The sequence below is a fragment of the Engystomops pustulosus genome, chromosome 5, assembly GCF_040894005.1.
Source record: "Engystomops pustulosus chromosome 5, aEngPut4.maternal, whole genome shotgun sequence".
In the NCBI taxonomy this organism is placed as follows: domain Eukaryota; kingdom Metazoa; phylum Chordata; class Amphibia; order Anura; family Leptodactylidae; genus Engystomops; species Engystomops pustulosus.
Window position 1 is genome coordinate 169034023 of NC_092415.1, and position 23295 is coordinate 169057317.

At 42.7% G+C, this 23295-nt stretch overlaps 1 protein-coding gene across 1 annotated transcript in view; it reads left to right on the forward strand.

Annotated features, from left to right (window-relative positions):
* Window positions 1–1875: 1875 nt before the first annotated feature.
* Window positions 1876–23295, forward strand: part of SPMIP4 (sperm microtubule inner protein 4) — a 42770-nt gene continuing 21350 nt past the window's right edge. The window contains exons 1-3 of the mRNA XM_072153751.1: window positions 1876–2092; window positions 13181–13360; window positions 22220–22291. Of these exons, the coding sequence (XP_072009852.1) occupies window positions 1959–2092; window positions 13181–13360; window positions 22220–22291 (386 nt within the window). The 5' untranslated portion in view covers window positions 1876–1958. The remainder of the gene's footprint in view (window positions 2093–13180; window positions 13361–22219; window positions 22292–23295) is intronic.

A 23295-nucleotide genomic window follows, 5' to 3' on the forward strand; every position in this document is an offset into this window, starting at 1 on the left:
CAAATAAGAACATATTCTGTGCAGGTAGGGGGTAGGCATTAAGAAGTTTTCTATCGGGCCCTGCCTCTTCTTGTTATGCCCCAGCCTGCACATTTCACTGAGCTGTTAATCTCATATCACTACCAGGAGTGACCAAGACTAATTATGGATTATACAAACTCCGAACTACAGTACAGGCAGAACTGTTACAGTACCAGTGCTGCTGTCTGGCTGGCAGAAAGAGAGTCCTTACATCATAGTTCTGTACAATGCAAGACTCCCCTCTGTGCAATGTCTTCAATCCGTGGAATTGGACCAACATACTCGTCCATTTCTCCGGGATGAAAACTTTTGTGTGCAGCCAGTCTTAGGTCCCATGTACACAAAGTTATAGGACAAACAGCAGCTAGCATACGGCCGCCACAGAAGTGCATTGTGCACAGCACGGTTAGCTTACACGTGTCACCTTGCTGTTGCCGGAAAAAACATATATCTTTTGCCAGAAATACGGCATGACTACACGACGCCCTATGGAGAGGGGAGGGGTGAGGAGGGCTCCCCCAGCCCCTTCTATAGCTGACTGTATGCTATACCTGACCCATGTGTAGCATATGCAACATCCCCCATATGCCTAGCCTTTGTTCTGTGGCTGCAGACACCCGGGGCCCAGAATACCGGAGTGGATGGATTATGCGGCCATGGGCAGGTGGTGTGTACAAGAAATATGGAGGGAGAGGCTTATGAAATAGGTTTTTCCCTGGGGCAACCCCTGAGGTGTATGTAGGAGTCCCTAGATGATGTAGGTTGGGGAGCCCGTGGTGGTGATACAGCCTGATCCAGGGATTACACTGAGGCACCTTGTGCAAATCAACTTACAGTTATTTATTCAACTTCGAATAGCAGGCAACAGCCAAATGGTAGCAGCATATTGAACAAGCTGGAAGTTTGATGGAGATAGCTGGTCTGCAGGAAAGTTGTTCGCAGCCTGGTAGTAGCTTCAGGCTGGGCTGGCAACGATGGAGTCCAGATAGTAAATCTCTGCTCTGGGGATGAAGTCTCCTGACGTGTCCTAATATGTCAGGCAGCTTACCTGGACACTTCTGTTTCCTGGTATTATGACATGGGCTGGTGCAGCTCTGCAGGAGTTGCCCTCTCCTCTGGTTGCTTGGCTGACATGTGCTCCAAGATGGAGTCTCTCTCACTCCGACTGACTCCCACCCACCAGGGGTTTTTATAATCCCTTGGTCAGGTGGTAACACTCTCCAATCAGCTTCCAGCTTGCTTTACAATAGTATAGAGATTCTTATTGGACAAAAACATTTCACATTGCTAACTCTTGCCTTACCAGGTAGTGGCTACAGCTGCAATCACAAAGTTCTCCACTATTTAGAAACCTCCTAGAGAGGTGATCAGTCTCCCTAACAGCTCCTAACATGGAGAGGACGCTATTTGCAACAAATACCTTGCCTATGTGTTGGCAGGGGTGTTGCACATAAGTTTGTGTGCATGAGGCATTAGCATTTGCACAAATGTGCTCTGTAGGTGTTAGATTTGTCCTCTGTACCACAACATGTTACAGAGGTTTTCCTCCCTAAAAGCAATTCTTCTAGGGAGTAGAACCGCCACAATACAACATTTAATAAGAATGTAGTACTCTATAGGATCAGTATTCAACTTGGAACTTAATATGCTGTATTCAAGAGCTCTAACTATATAAAGCACTGGAGAAGCATTGGTGTAATGAACCTGCTGGGCAGTCACCTTCCAGTTTCCTATTCTGGTGAGTGAATGACATGTAATGCTATCTTGCAATTGTTAAAGTTTCAGCAAGTGACAATCAGAGTGTTGTAGGCGGACTGTGCTGTTACCTGGATGCCTCTGCTGCTCTGTTGGTGTATGTTTTAGTGGGTGTTTCCAGCCTGGACACATATCTGATTACAAGGTTCTTCTCTTCTGAGGAATCAGCTGAAACATGAAGGATGGCAGTGCAGTGCGACCTGTCTTACTACTACAGACAGAATGAAGGGGCACAGGAGCTTTCCCCAACCCTACAGTCTTCTGAACTACTGACACCCCAACAAGTTCCACCACGTCCTACAACATCCCCAGAAAGGTAAGAGACACAATCTGGGCTGCAGGAATGTTCATACATTTCACTTTAGATTTTATTTTTAAGAGAATAATTGAAGAATAGGGAGACTTCATAATATTCTTTATGTTGATCATGTAGAATAAATACTAAAAAGCATAAATCTGCTATACATAAAAAATCATATATATACATATAATCAGGTTATCATCTACTGATTTTATGTGTTATATTTTATATCTTGTTTCTTTTACCCATAAATAAATATTATAACTGAGTGAAGTCAAATTTTCCTCAGCTATGGTATATATAGCATACAGTATACTACAGTGATGTAGCCTTTTAGAGACTGTAGGGGTTCAGCTCAAACGTGGGGGTCGGCAATGACAAAGCTCTCATGGACAGCAGGATTAATGTTGAAAACTGTGTTTTATTCCAGAAAACACCAGTATCAAACAAAATCCTTGCCTGTCCAGTGGCGGCCCTCACTAGGCACCGGAGGGCTTCTCCCTGCCAGTATGGAAAATACGTTCAGTAACCCTGTGTCACTCACATGTGGCTCTCACACAATCCAGCTTCTGTGTCTCCAGGTAGAGAGCCCCTTCTGAATGCTCCACACCCTTCTTTAAGGGATTGCACACCTGGTGCATTGTTAGACCATTACAATCTGGATGCTTTGGTCTGGAGCAGTGATCACACTTCTGTCTCCACTCCAGCAATTAGAGTCTTGTACCAGGTCTTCCAAGAGACCAACACATGGAAAACAGCTTCCATTGTGACTCAATTTACACTGTGGTCGCTGTAATACACATGAACACTAATTTTCTCTGCAATTCAATAGTGACCTTGTCACAAGACCGAGTGTCCAAACTGCAACCAAAACCCACCATTTATCACAAAGTGCCAATATAAGCAGTAATTCATTTATTTGTTGAACTTTCAATCATACCTGCCTCCTGAGGACAAAGATACAACTGAAGGCAGGAGGGAAAATCCGGACTATCACTGTAGCTTCTCTCCAGGGTGCTGCTGTACAGGAAGAGTTGTGGGGTCAGCAGGAGGACATTCAAAGATAATCCGGTCCTCTCCATACTTTCTCCCTTATCCCTCAGTTCCAAGTTGCCAAGAGATTCTAGGTGCCAGGGATCCAAAGTTATTGCTCCTATAATCCAGGACATATCTTATACATGCTTGGCCACTTAGGTGCCACCCTATGAGGACATATGAGATACTTTGTGGCGATTAAAGGGTTAAAATAGCACCGAGATTAGTAAATCTTGATTCTTTGAGTTCTGTCTGGTAAACTCTGTACTGAGCTGGAGTGCCCACAGAGAGCACTCTTAGTGCCACATCTGGCACCCGTGCCATAGGTTCGCCACCACTAGTATAGTACATTGGAATATTAAGCAAAACACCAGAATTCTGCCTAATTTTCACTTAAAACCTGTTCTGTGTCATATATGAAGACACCAGTAAGGAAAGTTCAAGGGTTGTTACTGCAGCTCTGAATAATCATGGACTATTGTTGTAATTTGTGGGATTGCACCAAGTTTTCACAGGATAGGGGATAATAAGCTTATCAGTGATGGTCCGAGAGCTGGGATCCCCACTGATCATTGTCCCAAAATATTAAATCCCCAGTGCCAGTTTTCTATCTGACGTGGCACATTATTTTCAGTGCAAACTGTTTGCACATGTATTTAAGACGCATTTGTGTCGCAGCTGCACTATACTGCACTGAAATGGGCTGTCACATCGCGGGTCGCGGGCTCACCCGTGCCTCTCGCTCCCCGCAGGCGCCGCGCCAGCGCGTCTCACCTCTCCCCGCTCTTGAGTCACGGCCTCGCTCCTTAGGGCGCACGCGTGGCACTTCTAGGAGATTTAAAGGGCCAGCGTGTCATTGATTGCGCTGGTCATTTCCCATGAGGCTATTTATATCTGCCTCTCCTAACTAACCCTGCCGGATCTTTGTGCATCACAGCCTTAGAGAAAGCTCTGTTGCGATTTGCCTGCGTTCCAGTGTCTCCTACGTTCCTGTGTCTCCTGCGTTCCTGTGTCTCCTGCATTCCTGTGTCTCCTGCATTCCTGTGTCTCCTGCGTGCCTGACTTCCTCCATGTTCCTGTGTTGCCTGACCACCTCTGTGTTCCCGTGTACCAGTGTTCCTCCGTGTTGCTGTCGTGTGTTCTGTGTTCCTGTACCCTTCTGCTTGGACCTCCTGTTGCTGACCCCAGTTTGGATTTTGACGTTGCATCTCTGCCGCCTGCCCTGACCCTGTGCCTGGACTGTGACCTCGAGCTTGACTGCTGTTTCTGTACCTCAACCTTGGCCGCCTCTGCAGACAAGTCACGCCTGAGGAACGACCTGGTGGTACCACGCCGCAGCTTGTCTAACCCGCTTTGCGGCAGGCTCTGGTGAAAACCGGGTACCACTTAGACTCCGATCCCAGGTAGTGGCTTGAGTCATCGTCTGCAGTGGTCCAGTGGATCCACATCCCATAAGCCTGACATGGGCATTTAGGAGCTCAGTCGCATCATGCTCCTAAAACCCGACAAAAGTGGGTTGCACGCCCCATCCTAAAGGTGCACCAAAAAAAAGTGGTGCCCTCTGTCTGAGCAATGCAGAGGATGCCAGATTCCAGACATCCTAATCCCGCACCCTCTTCACTATACACAGGCAAACTGCATATAGTGCAGACTGCACTGTTCTTAGTAAATGTGGGTCCTTGTCTCATTAATAGGTGGGGTGGCAAGTCCAGCATGGGTCCTGCTACTCCATTCAAAAGCATGGGAGTGTTGGAAATTACCAAGCAAAGCGCATATCTACCTCCAGCACTGCTATTCACTCTACTCGCATACCTAAGATACCTTGAGGGGCATTTATTAATTATGGCACTGGAACTGTACTTTATTTTTCAATGGGATGTAAGTTTGTGGCGCAAGGGATTAATGACGGACTAAAAGATTTAGAACTCCCTAGTGCAGCTCTCTTTTTGCGCCACAAATTGTCCCAAAAATGTGTCAGGAAAAAAAAAGCGCCAGAAAACTGGTAGATTCACATGCAGCACCAAAGTTTTGCACCCAAAAAAAGTCTGGAGTGTCAGAAAACACCAATATTGTGGCGTTGGCACTTTATAAATTCAGGCACAAGAGGCGCAGAGAGGGAAAAAACAACCCCCGCCAGATTTCCGTTCTGTGTTCAGCAATTTCCAACCAGGGGCGGATTAAGACTAATATGGGCCCTGGGCTATATGAACATTACAGCCCCTACAAGTCTGGAATTCACTTCCTACTTATGGTACTAGAATCAGCTTCCTGGGGAATGGCAGATGCGTTCTTACTGTCTGCTTTCAAATCTCAGATTCTGAACTTTGGAGGGTGGTCAAAGGTCCTGAAAAAGCTTTTGGGTACGTGTGTATTGAGAGCAACAACAGATGTACAAGGATTTCATGGGTTCAAGTTCTAAAATTTGGTGGCTGATTTTAATGGCCATGGGCTCCCTAATAGGCTTGGGCCCATGGCTACTGCCCAAACCACCTCCACTATACTGTTTCCAAAACTCCCATTGTATAGACAATCATACTGTATAGTGCCCTCTTGAGGCACAATTTTCTCCTCATAGCAGAGGGGCAGATATACCGTATTTAAACTTTGCAATGTTAGATAGTATTTTATACTACAGTGCCTGGAGAAAGCGCGAAACGGCCCGTCGGCATAGCGGCACTGCGTGCCTCCCTGTATTTTACCCTGAATCAATAAAGAAGACTTTTCTACCTTTGGTGAGTGCCATCCGTTCTTCTATTCTTGCATCTATTTGGACTGTTGTACCTTTTCGGATAAGAGCACCACTCCGGTGGAGTTAATACCTTCACACCCCCTGTCCACTTCATCGCTGCCTTGTTTTGTATTAGGTGTCGGCTGTGCCCACACACTTCCTCTACCATTGTTCCAGTGCTAAATTTTGCTCATACAAATCTCCTTCCTAAATTAGTTGTAAAAATGTCTAAGAGGCAACTAAACACTTAGGCCAGAATTCTGTAATATGATGTGTAGTATATCTCACCCAGTCTGTCTAGGGAGTAATTGTTCTGTGATGTCCTCTTTTTCTTTAAAATTCTTACAATATGTTAAGTACTGTACTTAGTATTGGTTCTAAGTACTAAGAATCTTAGGCTGGTTTCTCATTGGCAGTTTTTTTCATATCACTGATTTTTCACTGAACCCATTTTGGCTTATGAACACATGCAGATTGGTTTACTCTTCCTGGCTTCAGTGATTTTTCACTAATGCTTTACACATCCATTCTTTTAATAATAATAAAAATAACAATAATTCAGTAATTTATATAGCGCACAGAAACTAATCAACCTACTACTATGTTTTGGGGTGTCGGAGGAAACTGGAGGACCCAAGGGAAACCTATGCAAACACAGAGAGAACATACAAAATCTTTGCAGATGTTGACCCTGGGACTTGAATCCAGGTCCCCAGCGCTGCAAGGCTATAATGCTAACCACTGAGCCACCGTGATGCCCCTATTTTCAATGGGCTTTTTCACACTTTTTTTCCAACTGATCCAGTGTTATCAGTGAACACAACGACAACAGGTTCTAAATTGACCAATGATCAGTGAAAAATTACTGAAGCCAGGTAGAGAAAACCAATCTGTATGTGTCCAAAAGCCAAAATGGGTTCAATGAAAAATCATTGATGTGAGAAACACACCAATGTGAAACCACCCTTATACTTTGAATCTAAAATGCTGGCCACAATATCCAATGTCTCCTTATATATTGGTCTGTTTTGTTCCATACCTATTTGCATGTTTTATCTATAAAGTCTACATGACACATAGAAATATTTAATCCTAGGATTACTTTATGTCAGAACATTATAATCACATTAAAATGTTGTAGCCAAATCAGTTAGTAAAATGTAAACCCCTGTTATAATAGAGGAGGTGCGGGAGGGATTAATCCCCTTTGAACGTAAGAGTTTTGAAACATTTGCTCTTAGCTGAGGGATTACTGCGTACTTTAGCACAATGCAGTTGCCCGTCAATGTGAATGATTTATAAGTAAAGCCTGTGGGCTCAGTTGTCACCCAACAAACCTGTGATTTGATCCTATTGGAAAGAGCTTTAGCACTAGGTGAAGCATGAAAGCCAGCAACAACAGCACCAGCTACAATAGTTTTCCGGCATGCAGTGTCCATAAGTAGCATGTTATGGCGGGATATCCTATACATCATATTCCAGAATTCTTGCCTAAGTGTTTGTATGAATTCACATTTATTGGACCAGATCTGACTTTACACTGAAAAGAATGACTTTGGAGATTGCACATGCATTAAAACCCTTTACGACTACTCCCTTTTTAGATTCCATGTCTTTGTGGCTTGTTTTCTGTGTAACAAATTGCACTTCATATTGACGGTATTTAATTCCATGACGTGTACTGGGTAGAGGGAATAAAACTCTAAAATGAAGTGAAATTGATGATGAAATGCATTTGTTAGGGCTTAGTCAGAGTTTTATTACAGCGACTCGGCAGAATAGTGTTGCATGCTGTATGTTGAAGCTGCAGCTAAAAAAAGATAGTACATACTTTCCGAGCAGTGAAGGGTGCACCAGATAATTGAAGACTGTGCACCAGTATTCAATACTCTGGTGCAACCTGCACAATCAAAAGACAAACTGGTTTGATAAATCTGGCCCATTGTCTTCTGGGAATTTAGTTTTATTCTAATTTTTTTTTTTTCAGTGATAATATTTCCTGTGCATGGCCTCCTTCCTTCTAAAATCAATTATGCTAATGAGTCAGAATGTAGTGTCAGAGCCCCTCTATGCTGTAACTTCACAGGCTGTTACACTGTGCAGGATCATGTCTCCCCACCCACTGTGTGCTGAAACTTCCTTGGCTGCAGTGATATTAGGCAGAGGGATGGGGGAAGTGCTGATGGAGCAGGGGGAGAGTGAGACAGCTATGAGTATACTATTTTCTAAAACTGTAGAATAAATTAGATTAAGAAATTTATAGGACATTAACAGCCGATCAATATGGGTGCGACACCCAGCACCCTGGAAGGTTAGCTACCTTATACTAGGGTGGGAGCTGACAGGATCTCTTTCCATATTGTATCATTGAAATTGATCAGAGCTGTGGCTGCAGGGCAGCAGTTATTATGTATGTAGTCCATGACAAAATGTGATTTCTCTGATGACTTAACTTTTCCAAACAGAATGGCTGGTCCTTGGAAACAATGGCTGCTCACACATAAGGCACTCAATATAACCTGTAGACTGGCACAAGGAAGACTCTGTGCTTTGCAGTATGACACCATACTACGAGGATGGGGCAGAGGGAGTGTGAGCCCTGACAAAATACCCTATGTTTGCCTGTCTGATTAATAATCATCCTAGACAGCCACTCCACTTATGTGAGGGAAAGAGTCAAACCCATTACAGAGAACCGTAAGACTACAAACAGAAGTCTCAACAACAAAAAAGCAAAGTTTAAAACCATGATGTATTTGCTGATCACAAAACACAGCTGCTGGAAGTAAAATGTAATCCAGGTCAGGCAGAATCACAGAAAAGTAGGTAAACCAAATAACTGGCAGAGAATCCCAGTCTCAAGGAGGCTACATAGCTACAAAAATCTGCTGTAGTAATTTAATTTCCCATACAGATTTAGCATACATTTGTCAAGCAGCCTGAGTTGTGTCCTTGAATACACCAGGCTGTATCTCTACATGTTCTAAGTGTGCCAAGTTTTTTCTTTAACACTAATAAAAAAAAACACATTTTCAGAGGCTCAGGGTCAATGTCAATGCCTCCATTGCATATTACCATATTTATTTAAATAACTGCAAGACATAGATTGAATGTGCGGTTGATACTAATGAAAGATCCATCCTATTTGTACAAGATAAATGAAATGGAGGGCTGAGCACTGATTTATGTTCGGCACTGTAATTACATGGTAGGTACTAAGTACATGGATTTCCGCAGGAAAATAGAAATCTTCTTCATTTGTGTTTTCAAATTACATTTGAATTTCTAATGTCAGCAGCAACATCCCAAAGGAAACGTAAAAAGTAATTACTTATTCTGTGACCGCTCATCAACCCAGTAATCCAAGCATATAGATTTAAAGATGGGATGAGTCCAAGACTGACTGTCACCTATTATTATGAATATGAGTATTTGTCTTTGTAAATTACTATTACCCCCCTATCCCCCTCCATTCTGTCAGGCACTTTACTTTTGTAGCTTTTATATGGCAACGTGCAGCTATTTTGGTCCACCAACTTAGATTCACAGCTATAGGAGCCCACAAGTACCGTACCACCTGTCAGGCTTGAGGGTTTGTGGATCCTCTGGACCACTGCAGACGATCACTCAAGCCACTACCTGGGACCGGAGTCTAAGTGGAACACGGTTTTCACCAGAGCCCGCCGCAAAGCGGGTTAGACAAGCTGCGGCGTGGTACCACCAGGTCGTTCCACAGGCGTGACTAGTCTGCAGTGGCAGCCAAGGTTGAGGTACAGGAACGGCAGTCAGTCTCAAGGTCAGGTCCAGGCACAGGGTCAGGGCAGGCGGCAGAGATGCAACGTCAGAGTCCAATCCGGGGTCAGCAACAGGAGGTCCAAGCAGAGGGGTATGGGAACATATAGAACATATATAGAATTGGGCAATATGGCAAGCGCCAATTAATGGCACGCTGGCCCTTTAAATCTGGAGAAGGTGCCACGCGCACCCGAGGAGTCGGGGACACAGGCGCACAGCGGAGGGGAGCGAGCCGAGAGCCGGGACAGGTGAGACGCGCTGGCGACGCGCTGGCGGGGGCAGAGCAGCACGGGTGAGCCCGCGACCCGCGATATGGGTCGCGGGACCACCCGTGACACCACCACTATAAACCCACCATTCGAGCCATTCAGTCACACCTCTGAGTCAGCCCTAAGCTTCCCTTATCTTTCTAAATCACTACTACAAAACCTATATTGCACATGAGCAAGATTTACAGCCAAAGGAACCTTCTACTTCACTCCTTTGGCTACCAAAATACTGTAGCTACTGTACTTGCACAAGATTTTGACAGTTAAAGTAGTGAGATAGAAATAGGATTAAGGTTAGGACTGGCTGAAGGGTGGGTTTAAAGTAATGGAGCCATAGCCTTTAAAAAGGAAAAGTCCACCAGAGTGACTGGATAAAAAGCATCTAAATCTTCCATCATTTAAAGACTGATTTTAAGAAGCTGGGTGTAGCTATATACTGATACAAAAGTGAAGTGCATAAAGAGAATCAAGCTGACAGATTCCCTTTGTACCAACTTCAGAAGTTATCCCCAATACACAGAATAGGCGACAGCGTCCTAAACAGTGAAGGACCAACAGCTGGGATGCCAATGATCATGAGAACAGGATTAGCAGAACAGGGATCACATTCTCACTAACCGGTGGAGCATTAGACTAAGCACGAGCCCTGGTCCGGCCGGAGTTAGCCAAGCTCTGTGCCCGGCAATCTTTAACCTCTCTCATAGAACTGAATGGATAAAAACGAAAGCTCTCCACCCAATAGTGAGAACGGGATCCCTGTTCTCCTAATTGCTGGGGGTCCCATCCTAATGATCAGTGGGCGTCCCAGCTAACGAAACCTCACCGATTAAGAAGTTAGCCCCAATCCTGTGAATTGGGGATAACTTGTAAAGGTAGAACAAACCCATTAAGGGTGAAGTGACACATTGGGGCAGATTTATCAAGCAGTCTGAAAGTCAGAATATTTCCAGTTGCACATGGCAACCAATCACAGCTCCCCTTTAAAATATTCATGAGCACTGGTGAAATGAAAGCTGAGCTGTGATTGGTTGCCATGGGCAACTGGAAATATTCTGACTTTCAGACTGCTTGATAAATCTGCCCCATAATGTTTAAATCAAGGTTATGGGGATTTCATTATCTGCTATATTGGTTTCAAAGAAGAGGCAAGAAGTTATGGGACTGGTATTATAACACAGGTATATAGTTATAGCCCCTACTTAATGTAGATTAGTATTGTACGTTGAGGTCTGTAACCTATAATCTTTTATATGTTATATTCCATGATCATAGTGACTAAAATAACTTCTATATTACTATATAATGTACGTATTTCATGTAGATAGCCTTTGTGCTGTTATTCTTCAATAAAAGGATATAAAAACTTCAACTTCTGATTATTGCCCTCTTGTTTGCAACATACTTTGTAGTCCTGGGGAGATTTTCTTAAAATGCAGCATATTGTAGATTTTTCCACCAATAGACCTTTGTCTTGTATAGTGGCTTTAAGTGTTTTTTCTCTACATAACCACTGGTTTGCTTATATAAAGAATCTATTATACGGAGTAAAATTGCAATCCAGTAGCCTGGAACCTGTATAGCCCTGCATAGAGGCAATACTTCATCAGGGAGCACACCTATACATGCAGGTCCGGTAGAAAAGAATCATAATTTAATTATCTTGCTAGTTTTACACTTCAAGAGACTTGTAATTATGACCCGTCCCGTCGCGATCCCCGATGTCCAATGAGGATTCGGAGCTGCCGCAGATTCACTAAGATCGTGCGTCCAATTTCCTGCATGTGTCGCTTCCCCGCTGAGGTCCGCCGGAGTTCACCTTCGTCCCGGTGCATGTGAGCGCTAATCTTGCGACACAATTTGAATTTTAAATTTTGTGGTTTATCCGAATCAGTCGGGTTGTCCGCGGCCAACGGCCCCCGATTTGTGTCGCATGAAAGCCAATCGCGTGCGCCAAAAACCCGGGGCAATTCAGCGCAGAACAGAAATAGTCAGGAAACCCGACAGAATTGCGGTCCGCGGACCCTTAGTAAATGTGTAATAATTTTGCGACTCCCCCTTTTGGGAAATTCCGTCATGCTTCTGGATGCTGGAATGCTATCCCCTATAGAATAAAGAGTTATGTTTGCATATCTGTTGCTAGAACATTAGTGACCACTAGAAACAGTGAATGTACATGACTGCTCAAGTCAATAAATTTTAAAAATAGATACTGGAAACCTCTTAAAGGAACTTACACTTAAATACATGGGCCCACATTTATTAACCCCTTCAAGACAAAGCCAATTTGTTAAGCCTCGGCCTCTTTTTTTTGCAATCTGGCAGGTGTTGCTTTATGTAGTTATAACTTTTGAACTATGTGGGGCACATTTGCTTAGGGTCCTGCAGCCGCATTTTCTTCGGATATTCCAACGTTTTCCGTTTTGCAAAGAGGATTTTGGCACATCGGTGCCAGCTTTCATGCAACACAAATCGGGGGTGTGCCATCAGAGGATCCGACTGATTTGGACTGAGCACAGGATTTAACTTTGAAAGTGTGTCACAAGCCATGCACTTACATGCACCGGGAAGAAGGTCAACTCCAGCGTAACTGAGCGGAGAAGCGACACATGCAGGATATCGGGCGCACAATCTACTTGAATCGCGGTAGAGTTTATCCTCGTCAGACATTCCGGATCGGGTATTGTGCAGGGACCGGGTAAGTAAATGTGCCCCTTTAACTCACCAAAATGATTTTGAGATTGTTTTTTCATGACACCTTGTACTCTATGTTAGTAGTAAATTTTGATTGCTATGTTTTGCATTTACATATGGGAAAACATAAAATTTTCTAAATGTTTTGAGAAATTTGTCAATTATCTGCTTTTGTGACAGATAGTTTTAGCACCGAAATTAGTTTTTTACTAAAATATGTTATATTAGTCCCATTACACAGTATTTTTACAATACAAAAGTTGAATTCCGCTCCCCTTTCACTGCAAAATTGTGGCATAGTAAGCATTAGAACACATGAATGCATATGTTCGTGTGGAGATCGCCCAGGACAGATTGGACAAAGGGGTGGAGCCTGCTGAATTTTTTTGCTCAGTAAGGAATTAAACAGACTCATTTCAAGTTAATTGCAAAATAAATAAAAATCAATCTGTGCTTTCTGATCCTATAAAACTGAACAAACGCCAGTGTGAAAAGGCCTGCATGGTTACCAAGTTTTAGGGACCTAAATTATCTACTATTATATTTCCAAAGTAAAAATAATCCATGATTTTTCCTACCATGCAGATATCATGAGTACCGGTCATCAACCCCAGCTATTGTGAGGCTTCCATGGGGCAGGGAAAGAGAGTATGGAGGAATAGGAGCTGTGTCTCTTCCTGCTGAGCATCGACCAAAGACAGAACCTCCACCACAAGAGGCGAAAGGGCACAAGCACTATGGGTACGGAGGAGACCCCTGGCCCAGGTATGATGTCAAGGCGTACTTTGTATTTGGGGTGGTTATATATTTATTGTAAGTTGTAATTATTATTACATGTTATATGTTTTTCATATTCTGATGGGTCTCTGAAATACTGGGAACAGCAATTTTGACATTTTTTAACTAAACACTAGAAGTTTTCTTCACGGTTGAGGTTTTCACTTTGGAAACGGCCACATATCAAATTAAATAGAATATAAATAACGTATTAATATTTATGGATAACAGAAGTGATGATATCCCAGTGGCCAGAACCTCATTAATTAACTACTGATAACCTATCTTGTCCACAATTTACACATTTTTTTGTCAACTCCTTATATTGTGTAAACAAAAAGTCACTGTGCGGCATTTAGCAATTTTGGTGCAGGGTACATGTTTTTGACGCATGATTCTTGCTATAATTTACACTGGGATGTAAGATTGTGGCAAAAGGGGTTAATAAATTTGTGTATGATCTAAAATTTCCTCCACTTTCATGAAGGTGAAATAGACCAGAGACTAGCATTTTACAGCTCTCAGTTTGCCCCAAAAACAGAGACAGGCATTTTTTACTTTGGGCACAGGGTGTTGCAGGAAGTGTGCTATAATTTTTAGTGGGGTGTAAGTTTGTGACGCTAGGGATTCATAATTAATGAAGATTTAGAACTGTCTCCCTGTTCATGAAGATGAAATAAAACTTCATAGACAAAATTAAATGAACTAGAATAGTATTGGATTCATAAGTGGCGCCAAAATTTTGCACAAAAAAACAAAAATTTGGTGAGTGTCGGGAAAACCACCAATATTTCATAAATAAGGCATAACAGGTGCAGCAAGGGGAAAAAAAAAGATTTCTCAGTTTTCAGTTTGAAAGACGATAATATAATAGCATTAAAGCCTATCTGGTATTGCCCACATACAGAATAGAGCTCCAGGACTCCAGGGCTTTATGGTTTTTGTCATACCTCCATCAGTTCTTTACCTTACTGCTTGGAGTGGTGTCATATAAGGACAACAGTAATATAGAGAAACATGAGGGACAATAGCTTTGTTCTACACCAAGTTAGGGATAGATTCTTTGAGGGACAGATAGTCCAATTGACAGTGTTGAGTGTCGGCACCCAAGTACCTTCGTATCGGATGCAGCCGATACTCACCCACCCACGCTCCAGATGGTGAACCACACGTGTCCCCTGTCCCCTAGGATGTGTGCGCTCTGGCTCTATGAAGTTTAACCCCTTAAGGACGCAGGGTTTTTCGGCTCATTTCTCGCTCTCCAACTTCAAAAATCCATAACTTTTTCATTTTTACGTGTACAGACCTGTGTGAGGGCTTATTTTGTGCATAACAAATTTTACTTTTCCGTAATGTTATTTATTTTAACATCCCATGTACTGCGAAGCTGAAAAAAAATTCCATAAGTGGAAAAAAAACCACACGTTCTTGTTGGCACAGTTTTTACGACTTTCACTGTTCGCTCCAAATAACATGCCTACTTTATTCTTTGGTTCGGTGCGATCGCGGTGATACCAAATTTATATAGGTTTTATTGTGTTTTAATACATTTTAAAAAATTAAACGAATGTGTACAAAAAAGAAAAAAAAAATTTTGCCATCTTCTGACGCTAATAACTTTTTCATACTTTGGCGCACGGAGATGTGTGAGGGGTAATTTTTTGTGAAATGAGGCGACGTTTTCATTGCTACCATTTTGAGGTCTGTGCAACATTTTGATCATTTTTATTTCATTTTTTATGTTATGTAAAAAGGTGTAAAAGTCGCATTTCGGACATTTGGGCGCCATTTCCTGCCTCGGAGGTCACCGCCGCCCGTAACCGTTTCTATATTTTGATATATTGGGCATTTTGGGACGCGGCGATACCTAATATGTTTATTATGTTTTATATCCGTTCTAGGGAAAGGGGGGTGATTTGAATTTTTAATATTTTATTTATTTTTTTTAATTTTTTTTAATTTTTTTTTTATTTTTTTTTCACTATTTTTTAGACCATCTAGGGTACATTAACCCTAGATAGTCAGATCGCTCCTACCATATACTGCAATACTTCTGTATTGCAATATATGGCATTTTTGCAGCACATTCATTACAATGAGCCACTGGCTCATTGTAACGAATCTGCAGATGCCAGATAGTCTCGGGTCAAACAAAGACCCGAGGCTACCATGGCAACCGATCGACGTTCGGGGGCGCGGCGATCGTAATAAAGATGGCGGCACCCGCGCGCCGCCGTCTTTTAAACGCCGCCTGCGACTTTGCCGGCGGCGTTGAAAGGGTTAATAGCCGCGATCGGTGCAAGCACCGACCGCGGTTATTAGCGGTGGGGGTTTGCTGCAACATGCAACAACCCCCCCCCTCTGTATGAAGAGCCGTGAGCCCTCTTCATACATCCCTTATACCTCTGCGCCGTAGAGCTATGGCGCAGAGCGTTAAGGGGTTAAAGAGAGATTTTTTTATCTAGGACTCTAAACAGTCCTTCATGTTGTAAGGTGACTTTCATATTGAGCCTTTCATGGCTCCCCGGTACCGGGACGAGAGCACAAACTAAGACACACCAGTCTCTTAGAAAATGCAGAATCTCTCCCAGTTTATAAGTGAGCAGTTACATATAGAAAACACATAACATCATCAGCTCAAGGGGGCGTGAAAAGGTGATAGAATACTGCAGTGCTATTAGCCATAATGAATATCTCTTCATAAATTCACTTTCCCAAAACATGTAGGTGAACTTTACATATTATTTCTCCCAGAGGCCTTGTTTTCATCCAAACTGAATTTTTATACTAATTACCCTTGTGTTAGCTCTGTAAAAGTCACAAGGTGGCCTTCAAACAGACGAGCTAAAAATAAGGTAGCTATAATGAAGACACAGTAATTTCTTAACAGTTTCACACAAAATGAAGTCTGAATCCTGACATGACTGTACAGAGGTCAACAGCACCCCCCGCTAAGACTAAAATGCCGATTGATCCAAAATGGCGTCTTGTAGAGAAATATATCTTTAACAGCCGCTAATTGGCATTGGCCGGCAGCTGCCCTGTTATATAACCTGCCTCTTTCTAGGAACCCGGACGGATCTTTATGCCCTGTTACCTGAGAGAAAGCGTGTTATTGTGACTTTTGTGATTTTCCTGTTGTGACCTCTGCTTCCTGTTCTTGATTCTTTGCCACCTGTCTTGACCGTTTGCTGTGTTACCGACTCCGCTCCTGTGCTTGCCTTGGCAACTGCCACGAGCAAGTTACAACCGTGGATTGACCTGGTGGTATCCCACTGCAGCATGTACAACCTGCTTTACGATCAGACAGTAGGTGTTCTCCTTAAGGAGACAATGCCAATTAAGGCCACCTTAAAGGCATGTGGAGACTTAAAGCCATAGATGCTCCACTAGGGAATTCTGGGAATAATGCAAATAAGTTTTCCAAGGTGTTAAATGGAAAACAATACCTCCTTTTGCTACCTTGAAAGGCAGCCCCCTTAACATCAAGTATGACCTACAAGAAGTCTAAAAACATGATGTGGGACTAAGCCAAACCAGTATATCTATTCCATAAGGAACAGACTCCCAACTGTAGACAGCACTGTTTCGACCTGGTTGGGTCTCCTCAGTACAGTGTAGGGAACTGTTCAACCTGCTTTACGGCAGGCTTTGATGAATACTGGGTGCCACTTAGGGTGCTCCCAGGTGTCGGCTTACGTCATCACACGCGGTGGTTCAGTGGGTCCACCACCACTGATCCTGACATTGAGCCACGTACCATGTACCTATTATCTGCAATACACAACGAGTTAAACAAGTTTCGAGAATCAGGGCTTGCTGCCTGTCTCTGCACCACGTGAGCGGCCAGTGCCTTGCTCTCTCCACTCAGACTGCCACCTGACACTGCGCCTTGGAGGCAGCTGAGGAGAGAAGAGCGCACTTTGTGATCACAGGGCAGATACACATACCACCTGTGTTTCACACACAGTGTGTGAGCTATAGATTGCTATAGGTAGCCTATATCAATAACAGTATATACAACACTGAACTACCTTAGCTTAATCCTGTCCCTCATATTTTATTCTCCTTCGATCTACTTGCAAAAGGAGATTTGAACAAGAGGGGGTGCAATTTTCAAAAAAAGGACCCCCAAGTACTTATCTCTGCTCAAGAGATAACAAAATAATGCATTCTCTAATTCACTGTTAATAAAAATACAGCATTTCACTGTTATAATTCCTTTCTCTATTAGTCCTGGTGTATACAAATTTGGCTGCCTGGAATGCCACCGTAAATCTTCTGACTATGGTCGGACAGGGCAGATTGTTCTCATGAATAGCTTCTCCTATTTGCACATTGCAGTACTCTCTGCCTCCTGCCCTTCCCCCCTCCATTACATGACCAGCTCACACACAGACAATTTCTGTGTGCAGAGTTTTTTCTACAAGCTAGAGATAAGATAAGTCTTTATCCAGGGAAGGAAGGCAGGTAGCAGAGCTGGAGAGTATCATTGTGTGTAATATTCATGGATCTCACATCTCTCTGATCTCTGATCCGTCTCATCTCTCTTTTTCTATGTGTCAGATACTAGTAGAATGTTCAGAAGCTAAAAACCTGTACCCTGATAATCTAAGCACATTGCCAGCACACAACATCTTACAGCACTAGATGGATCATAAAGTTTCTGCTTAGAGAGTCCTCGCCAACTGAGTGATAGGAGCTAAAACAGCAATAAAACTGAGTAAAATTGTATAATAAGGTGTTTAAAAAATATCTTTCTTTTATGGGCAAACCACTTTCACTATCACTATTTAACCAAATTGAAGAATACTATTTCTTCATTTTATTTTTTATATAAATAAAAGTAATATTTTATCTGCACTCACACTTTCTTTCTCCTTTTCCCAGCATACCTACTCTAACTTTGACCAATTGGGGGTGTACACCTGTGAGTGACATCTTACAAACAGGGCTGGCGTTAGGGGGTGGAAAACTGGGCATGTGCCCAGGGCCCCTTGTACTAACGGGGCCCCCTGCATGTAGACTTTTGTGGAAAGAGGATATATTGCTCTTTTAATACTCCTTGGTTGAATCCCCGGTTGTAGATGCTTCACCTGTCTATAAATCTATCATCTATCCATCTAGTTATCAATCTCTTATGATTTGTCTATTTCATATCTACATATCTGTCTATCTAACCATTTATCTAACTTTTTGTCTATCTATTTATCTATATATCTTCTATCTATTATCTATCCATCTATCAATCGATTTTCTATCTCTCTTATACTGTATCTATCTCTCATAACTATCAATCTTCTATCATCTATCTATAAAAAAAATAATATTAATAAGATACTTTCTTCAAGTATCTATCTATTACTTTATAAGAGCTTAAAAAGACCTCATTAAATATGCTATTGAGCTTCAGGCGCTCCGGACTACGTCAATGGAGCGCCTTTAGGCTCCGAAGACCTATTAAAAATGCATGCCCCCAAGTTCTTGTTTTTAGGTGAATCCTGCAGTTCCTGAAGTTACGAAAACCTGTTCTCAATACTATAAAATACATTGTCCAAGAAGGTTTGGACATCTACCATCAGAAATTCTGATATAGTGCCTTTTTATAGAGTAACAAATAGAATATATTTTTACATTACCTCACATGACATACCGGTATATTTATTCATACTTTTTTTTTATTATATTTTAACTAATAGTTGTTACAAACAACAAATAAAACTCACAAGTTACTAGTGCACAGCCTTTTTATTCTATTAGTTTGTAAACTGTTTTTATTGAGTGCAACAGGAAAAAATAAAATTTCCAATGAAGTTTTGTACTTTTCAATGCAGAAAGAGAGACGCCGTTGCCAAATAATCTGAACATAAAAGTGGGGGGGTCAGTTATTATCCATATCAAAAGTCAGATGGAGGCTGAGTCACCTGCTGGTGAGGGGGGAGGAAGTCTGCAGGCACTATAATAACTCTACTAAGTACCCTTCAGGGGGGCCACAGTTTCATAATTTGGGCTAGACTGAAGTTCACAATGGACCATCTCTTCCAACCAACATATTTCCTTTATTTTCTCTTGCCATTGTTGCAGGATCGGAGTGGGATCCAGTCTCCTCCACATCAGGGGGGTTAGTAATTTAGCAACTGCTATCAAATTTGTGGGCAAGGCGAAGTTTATATACTTGCCTGGATTATATAAACAACTCCAGGCCTATATTGCTGTCAACTTTGGGTAAATGTAGCCAAGGTCACTGCAAGCTGCAAGTGAGGAGTTGTACTGACAAAAACAACTCCATTATTGTTCACCTCGGATTGCTGTTACGTCCTGTGATTTGTGATGATATCATTCTACTGACGTGCCATTCTCTCCCACATTTTCTTGTTGTACAGTAGAGAATTCTTCTTTCTGCACAGTCTACCATTTATTAGGATTGTGCAGTCTCATAAATATTATAACATGTCAGTTTCTGTACACACAATGCCTGAGGCCTAGAGGTGTGATGTCTCAAATGTCTGCATTCTAAATCTACTCAGCCAATAAATAATATATCACAGTACATTTCTCAAAATGTACAAACGACCAGTAGAGGTCAGTATTTCTCATTTTAAGTCACTTCAGTTACCATAGAATTTATTCACAGGTGCATTTTCAAATTTTAACACTAGATGACGATAGTAAGCAACAGTGACAGCTTCTTGCTTGGTAACGAATACTGCATGATACACGGCAGTCCCCTGGTTACATACAAGATTGGTTCTGTAGGTTGGAACTGTATTTTTTATAATTGTAACCCCAGCCAAATATTTTTTAGTCTCTGTGACAATCGGATTTTAAAAATGTTGGGTTGTCATAAGAACCAGGATTAACAATAAAGCTTCATTACAGACACCTGTGATAACTTTTATAGCTGTTTATTGTAGCCTTGGACTAAAGTACAATAAATTACCAATATCCAGAGGTCCGTTTGTAACTAGGGGTCATCTGTAAGTCAGGTGTTCTTAAGTAGGGGACCGCCTGTACTATTTTCAAAGAGGATGTTGATCTTATGTAATGAAAGTGATGGAGAATACTGGTGAAAGTTTCACTGAAAATAGTTTTCAATCATGTGGATGGGAACAGATTTTTGCTTGCAGATAAAGAATTTCTGGACAAGTATTGTCAACTCTTGTGTCAATCCTTCAACATTTACATTCTAAGTTCTTGTGAGCAGGCCATATTATTTCATCTTGGTATAGCTCTTTAATGTCTTATTTATTTGTATACATATACCACATTAGTTGTAAAGTGATGTGGAATATGATGGTAATATATAAATAAAGATTAATTTTATATGATTATAGTTCACAGGTTGTCTATGGCCCTAATAACTAGAGACTTTAGCTCCTAAAGGAAACTTGTCACCATATTTTACCCCAGAGCTAACTTCCTTAGAGGATAAAATAACCTTTCTAGAATTACCTCTTTTATTTGAAATCTCACCTGTTTACCTTTAAAGGGAACCTACCATTACAGTTCTACCTATAGAGGTAGAACGGTTGGTAGGTGGATTTATGGTACGTGAGGATAGCCCTTGTTAGAGCTAATCCTCACGTCCCTAACTTTAATACCCTAATATGTAAATTTTCTTAAGCGGCTACTGGGGCGTGGAGTAGCGGACATGAGGCTGCACATTGCGGCCTCTGCACGCCCCAGTAGCCTCTTTTCTCCTCCTACCCTGACATCTTCGGCGTGCAGCTTCTCGTAGCTGCGCACCCTCATCCGAGAAGCCAGAGTTCTGCACATGCGCAGTAGCTCCGGCTTCGGAGCAGTGCCCGTGCAGCCGCGGGCTGGCCGTTCTGCGCATGCTGCACGCCGAAGATGTCAGAGTAGGAGGAGAAAAGAGGCTACTGGGGCGTGGTATGTTTTGGAGTGTGGGAGGAAACCGGAGAACCCAGAGGAAACCCACACACACAAACTCTTTGCCTGGGTGGGACTTGAACCCAGGACCCCAGCGCTGCAAGGCTGTAGTGCCACCATGCTGCCCGGTATTACAGAACCCTAAGCCTTATGTGATATGAAAGATGATATCACATCATGTCACATCTATATGACACCATAAGCTTGTGTATTGTGCATTACAGAACCAAAAATAGGAGCTGTCTGAAGTGACATGTACACTGTACCTAAGGTTGCTAGTACTTTAACGGGGTAAAATTTGGAAAAGGTCCCCTATAAATCGCTGCATTTGCCAACAAAGGGCTGTATATATCACTTATGACTTGCACTGATCTCAGAAGCAGAGAAAAAATGGCAGTAGCTTGTATTATTTTACAACAATGCTCTTTTCTCAGTGAACTCATAGGGGGTCATTTACCAAGGGCCTGATTCGCGTTTTCCCGACGTGTTACCCGAATATTTCCGATTTGCGCCGATTGTACCTGAATTGCCCCGGGATTTTGGCGCACGCGATCGGATTGTGGCGCATCGGCGTCGGCATGCGCGCGGTGGAAATCGGGGGGCCTGGCCGAACGAAAACCCGACGTATTCGGAAAAACCGCCGCATTTAAGAAAGGAAAATGTGTCGCTCGGGACTTGCTTACCTGCACTCATCCGGCCTCGGTGAATTCCCGCGCGTTCAGATGCTTTTCAGCGCAGCAGCGCCACCTGGTGGACGGCGGAGGAACTACCTTATTAAATCCCGGCCGGACCCGAATCAAGCGCAGAGAACGCGCCGCTGGATCGCGAATGGACCGGGTAAGTAAATCTGCCCCATAGTGTAGTAAAATGTTATTATGTTACACGATAACTTTCACTTTTTAATGAAAGAATAAAAAACTGTTATAATTTACTTTCAACATTTTTTTCTTGGTTTAGGGGCTTACCAATAGAGCAGTACTACGACCTTACCAAGCTTAAAAAAAGTGCTGTCCGTGTCAGCGATGACCTGTAAGTATCTTGAGCGGTAATAAAATGCACAGCCACTACCCAATGTAGAGCAATGTGCCTTGTAAACAATGGAGGGGAAACAATACTAAATAGCCGATTGGTCAGACACCCTACCAATATCATATGAATGGTCCATACTAATTATTAGTCCCCCCCCCCCCATACCTCCCAACTGTCATAATGACTGAGCTGATTAAAGTGATAATGCAGAGAGCAGAAAGCTCCCTGTATTATTCCTGTGCCTCTGCTTCTGTTGTGTGTAGCAGGGCCGACAGGTGAGATGTGATGATATCATCTGGCTGTCAGCTTCAAGCCAAAAGGAGAGGAGAGAGAAGCTGCTGTGGGGGAATGGGGAAAGGTGAGTATATGGCCCACAAAAACAGTGGAAACTGCCTGTGTATAGTGCAGAGGCTGCACATTCTTCATCAATTTGGCGCTCCCTGCACTGCTCCAACAAATACATGTGCAAGAAATTTGCACTAAAATGAACGTGCAAAGACTGACAGAAAACTGGCGCAGGGGCTTTAATAAATCTGGGCCTATGTGCTTATTATTTTACTGTGGGGTACAACAAGAGGGGGAGCTATTTGGGGGTAACATTAAGAGGGGAGCTGTGGGGGGGCAAAATAAGAGGGAGATTTAATATGACGGGTAGCTGGAGGCACAATATCAAAAGGGCTAAACTGTGACAGGGAGCTGGAGGAACACAATGTGAGGGGGAAATGGAGGGCACTAAGGGGTAAATACTGTGTGGGGTTGAAGTAAGGTGCGGAGTAGAAGGCGTGGCTCTGTTAGCAATTTAATTTATCCGTAAGAGCGTGGCCCCTTCTCACATTGTAGCCCCCTCTCTGATTGTGGCCTCCGCCTGGAGTTATCTCAGTGACCCCATTACCAGAAATCTGACATGTAAGCAGCATGTCACACATATGCTTTTCATATTCACATGTGCTCTCTGCAGGCTTGTAGCAGTCTTTTGTAAGGAGTGGCTCCTCTATGTAGTGATT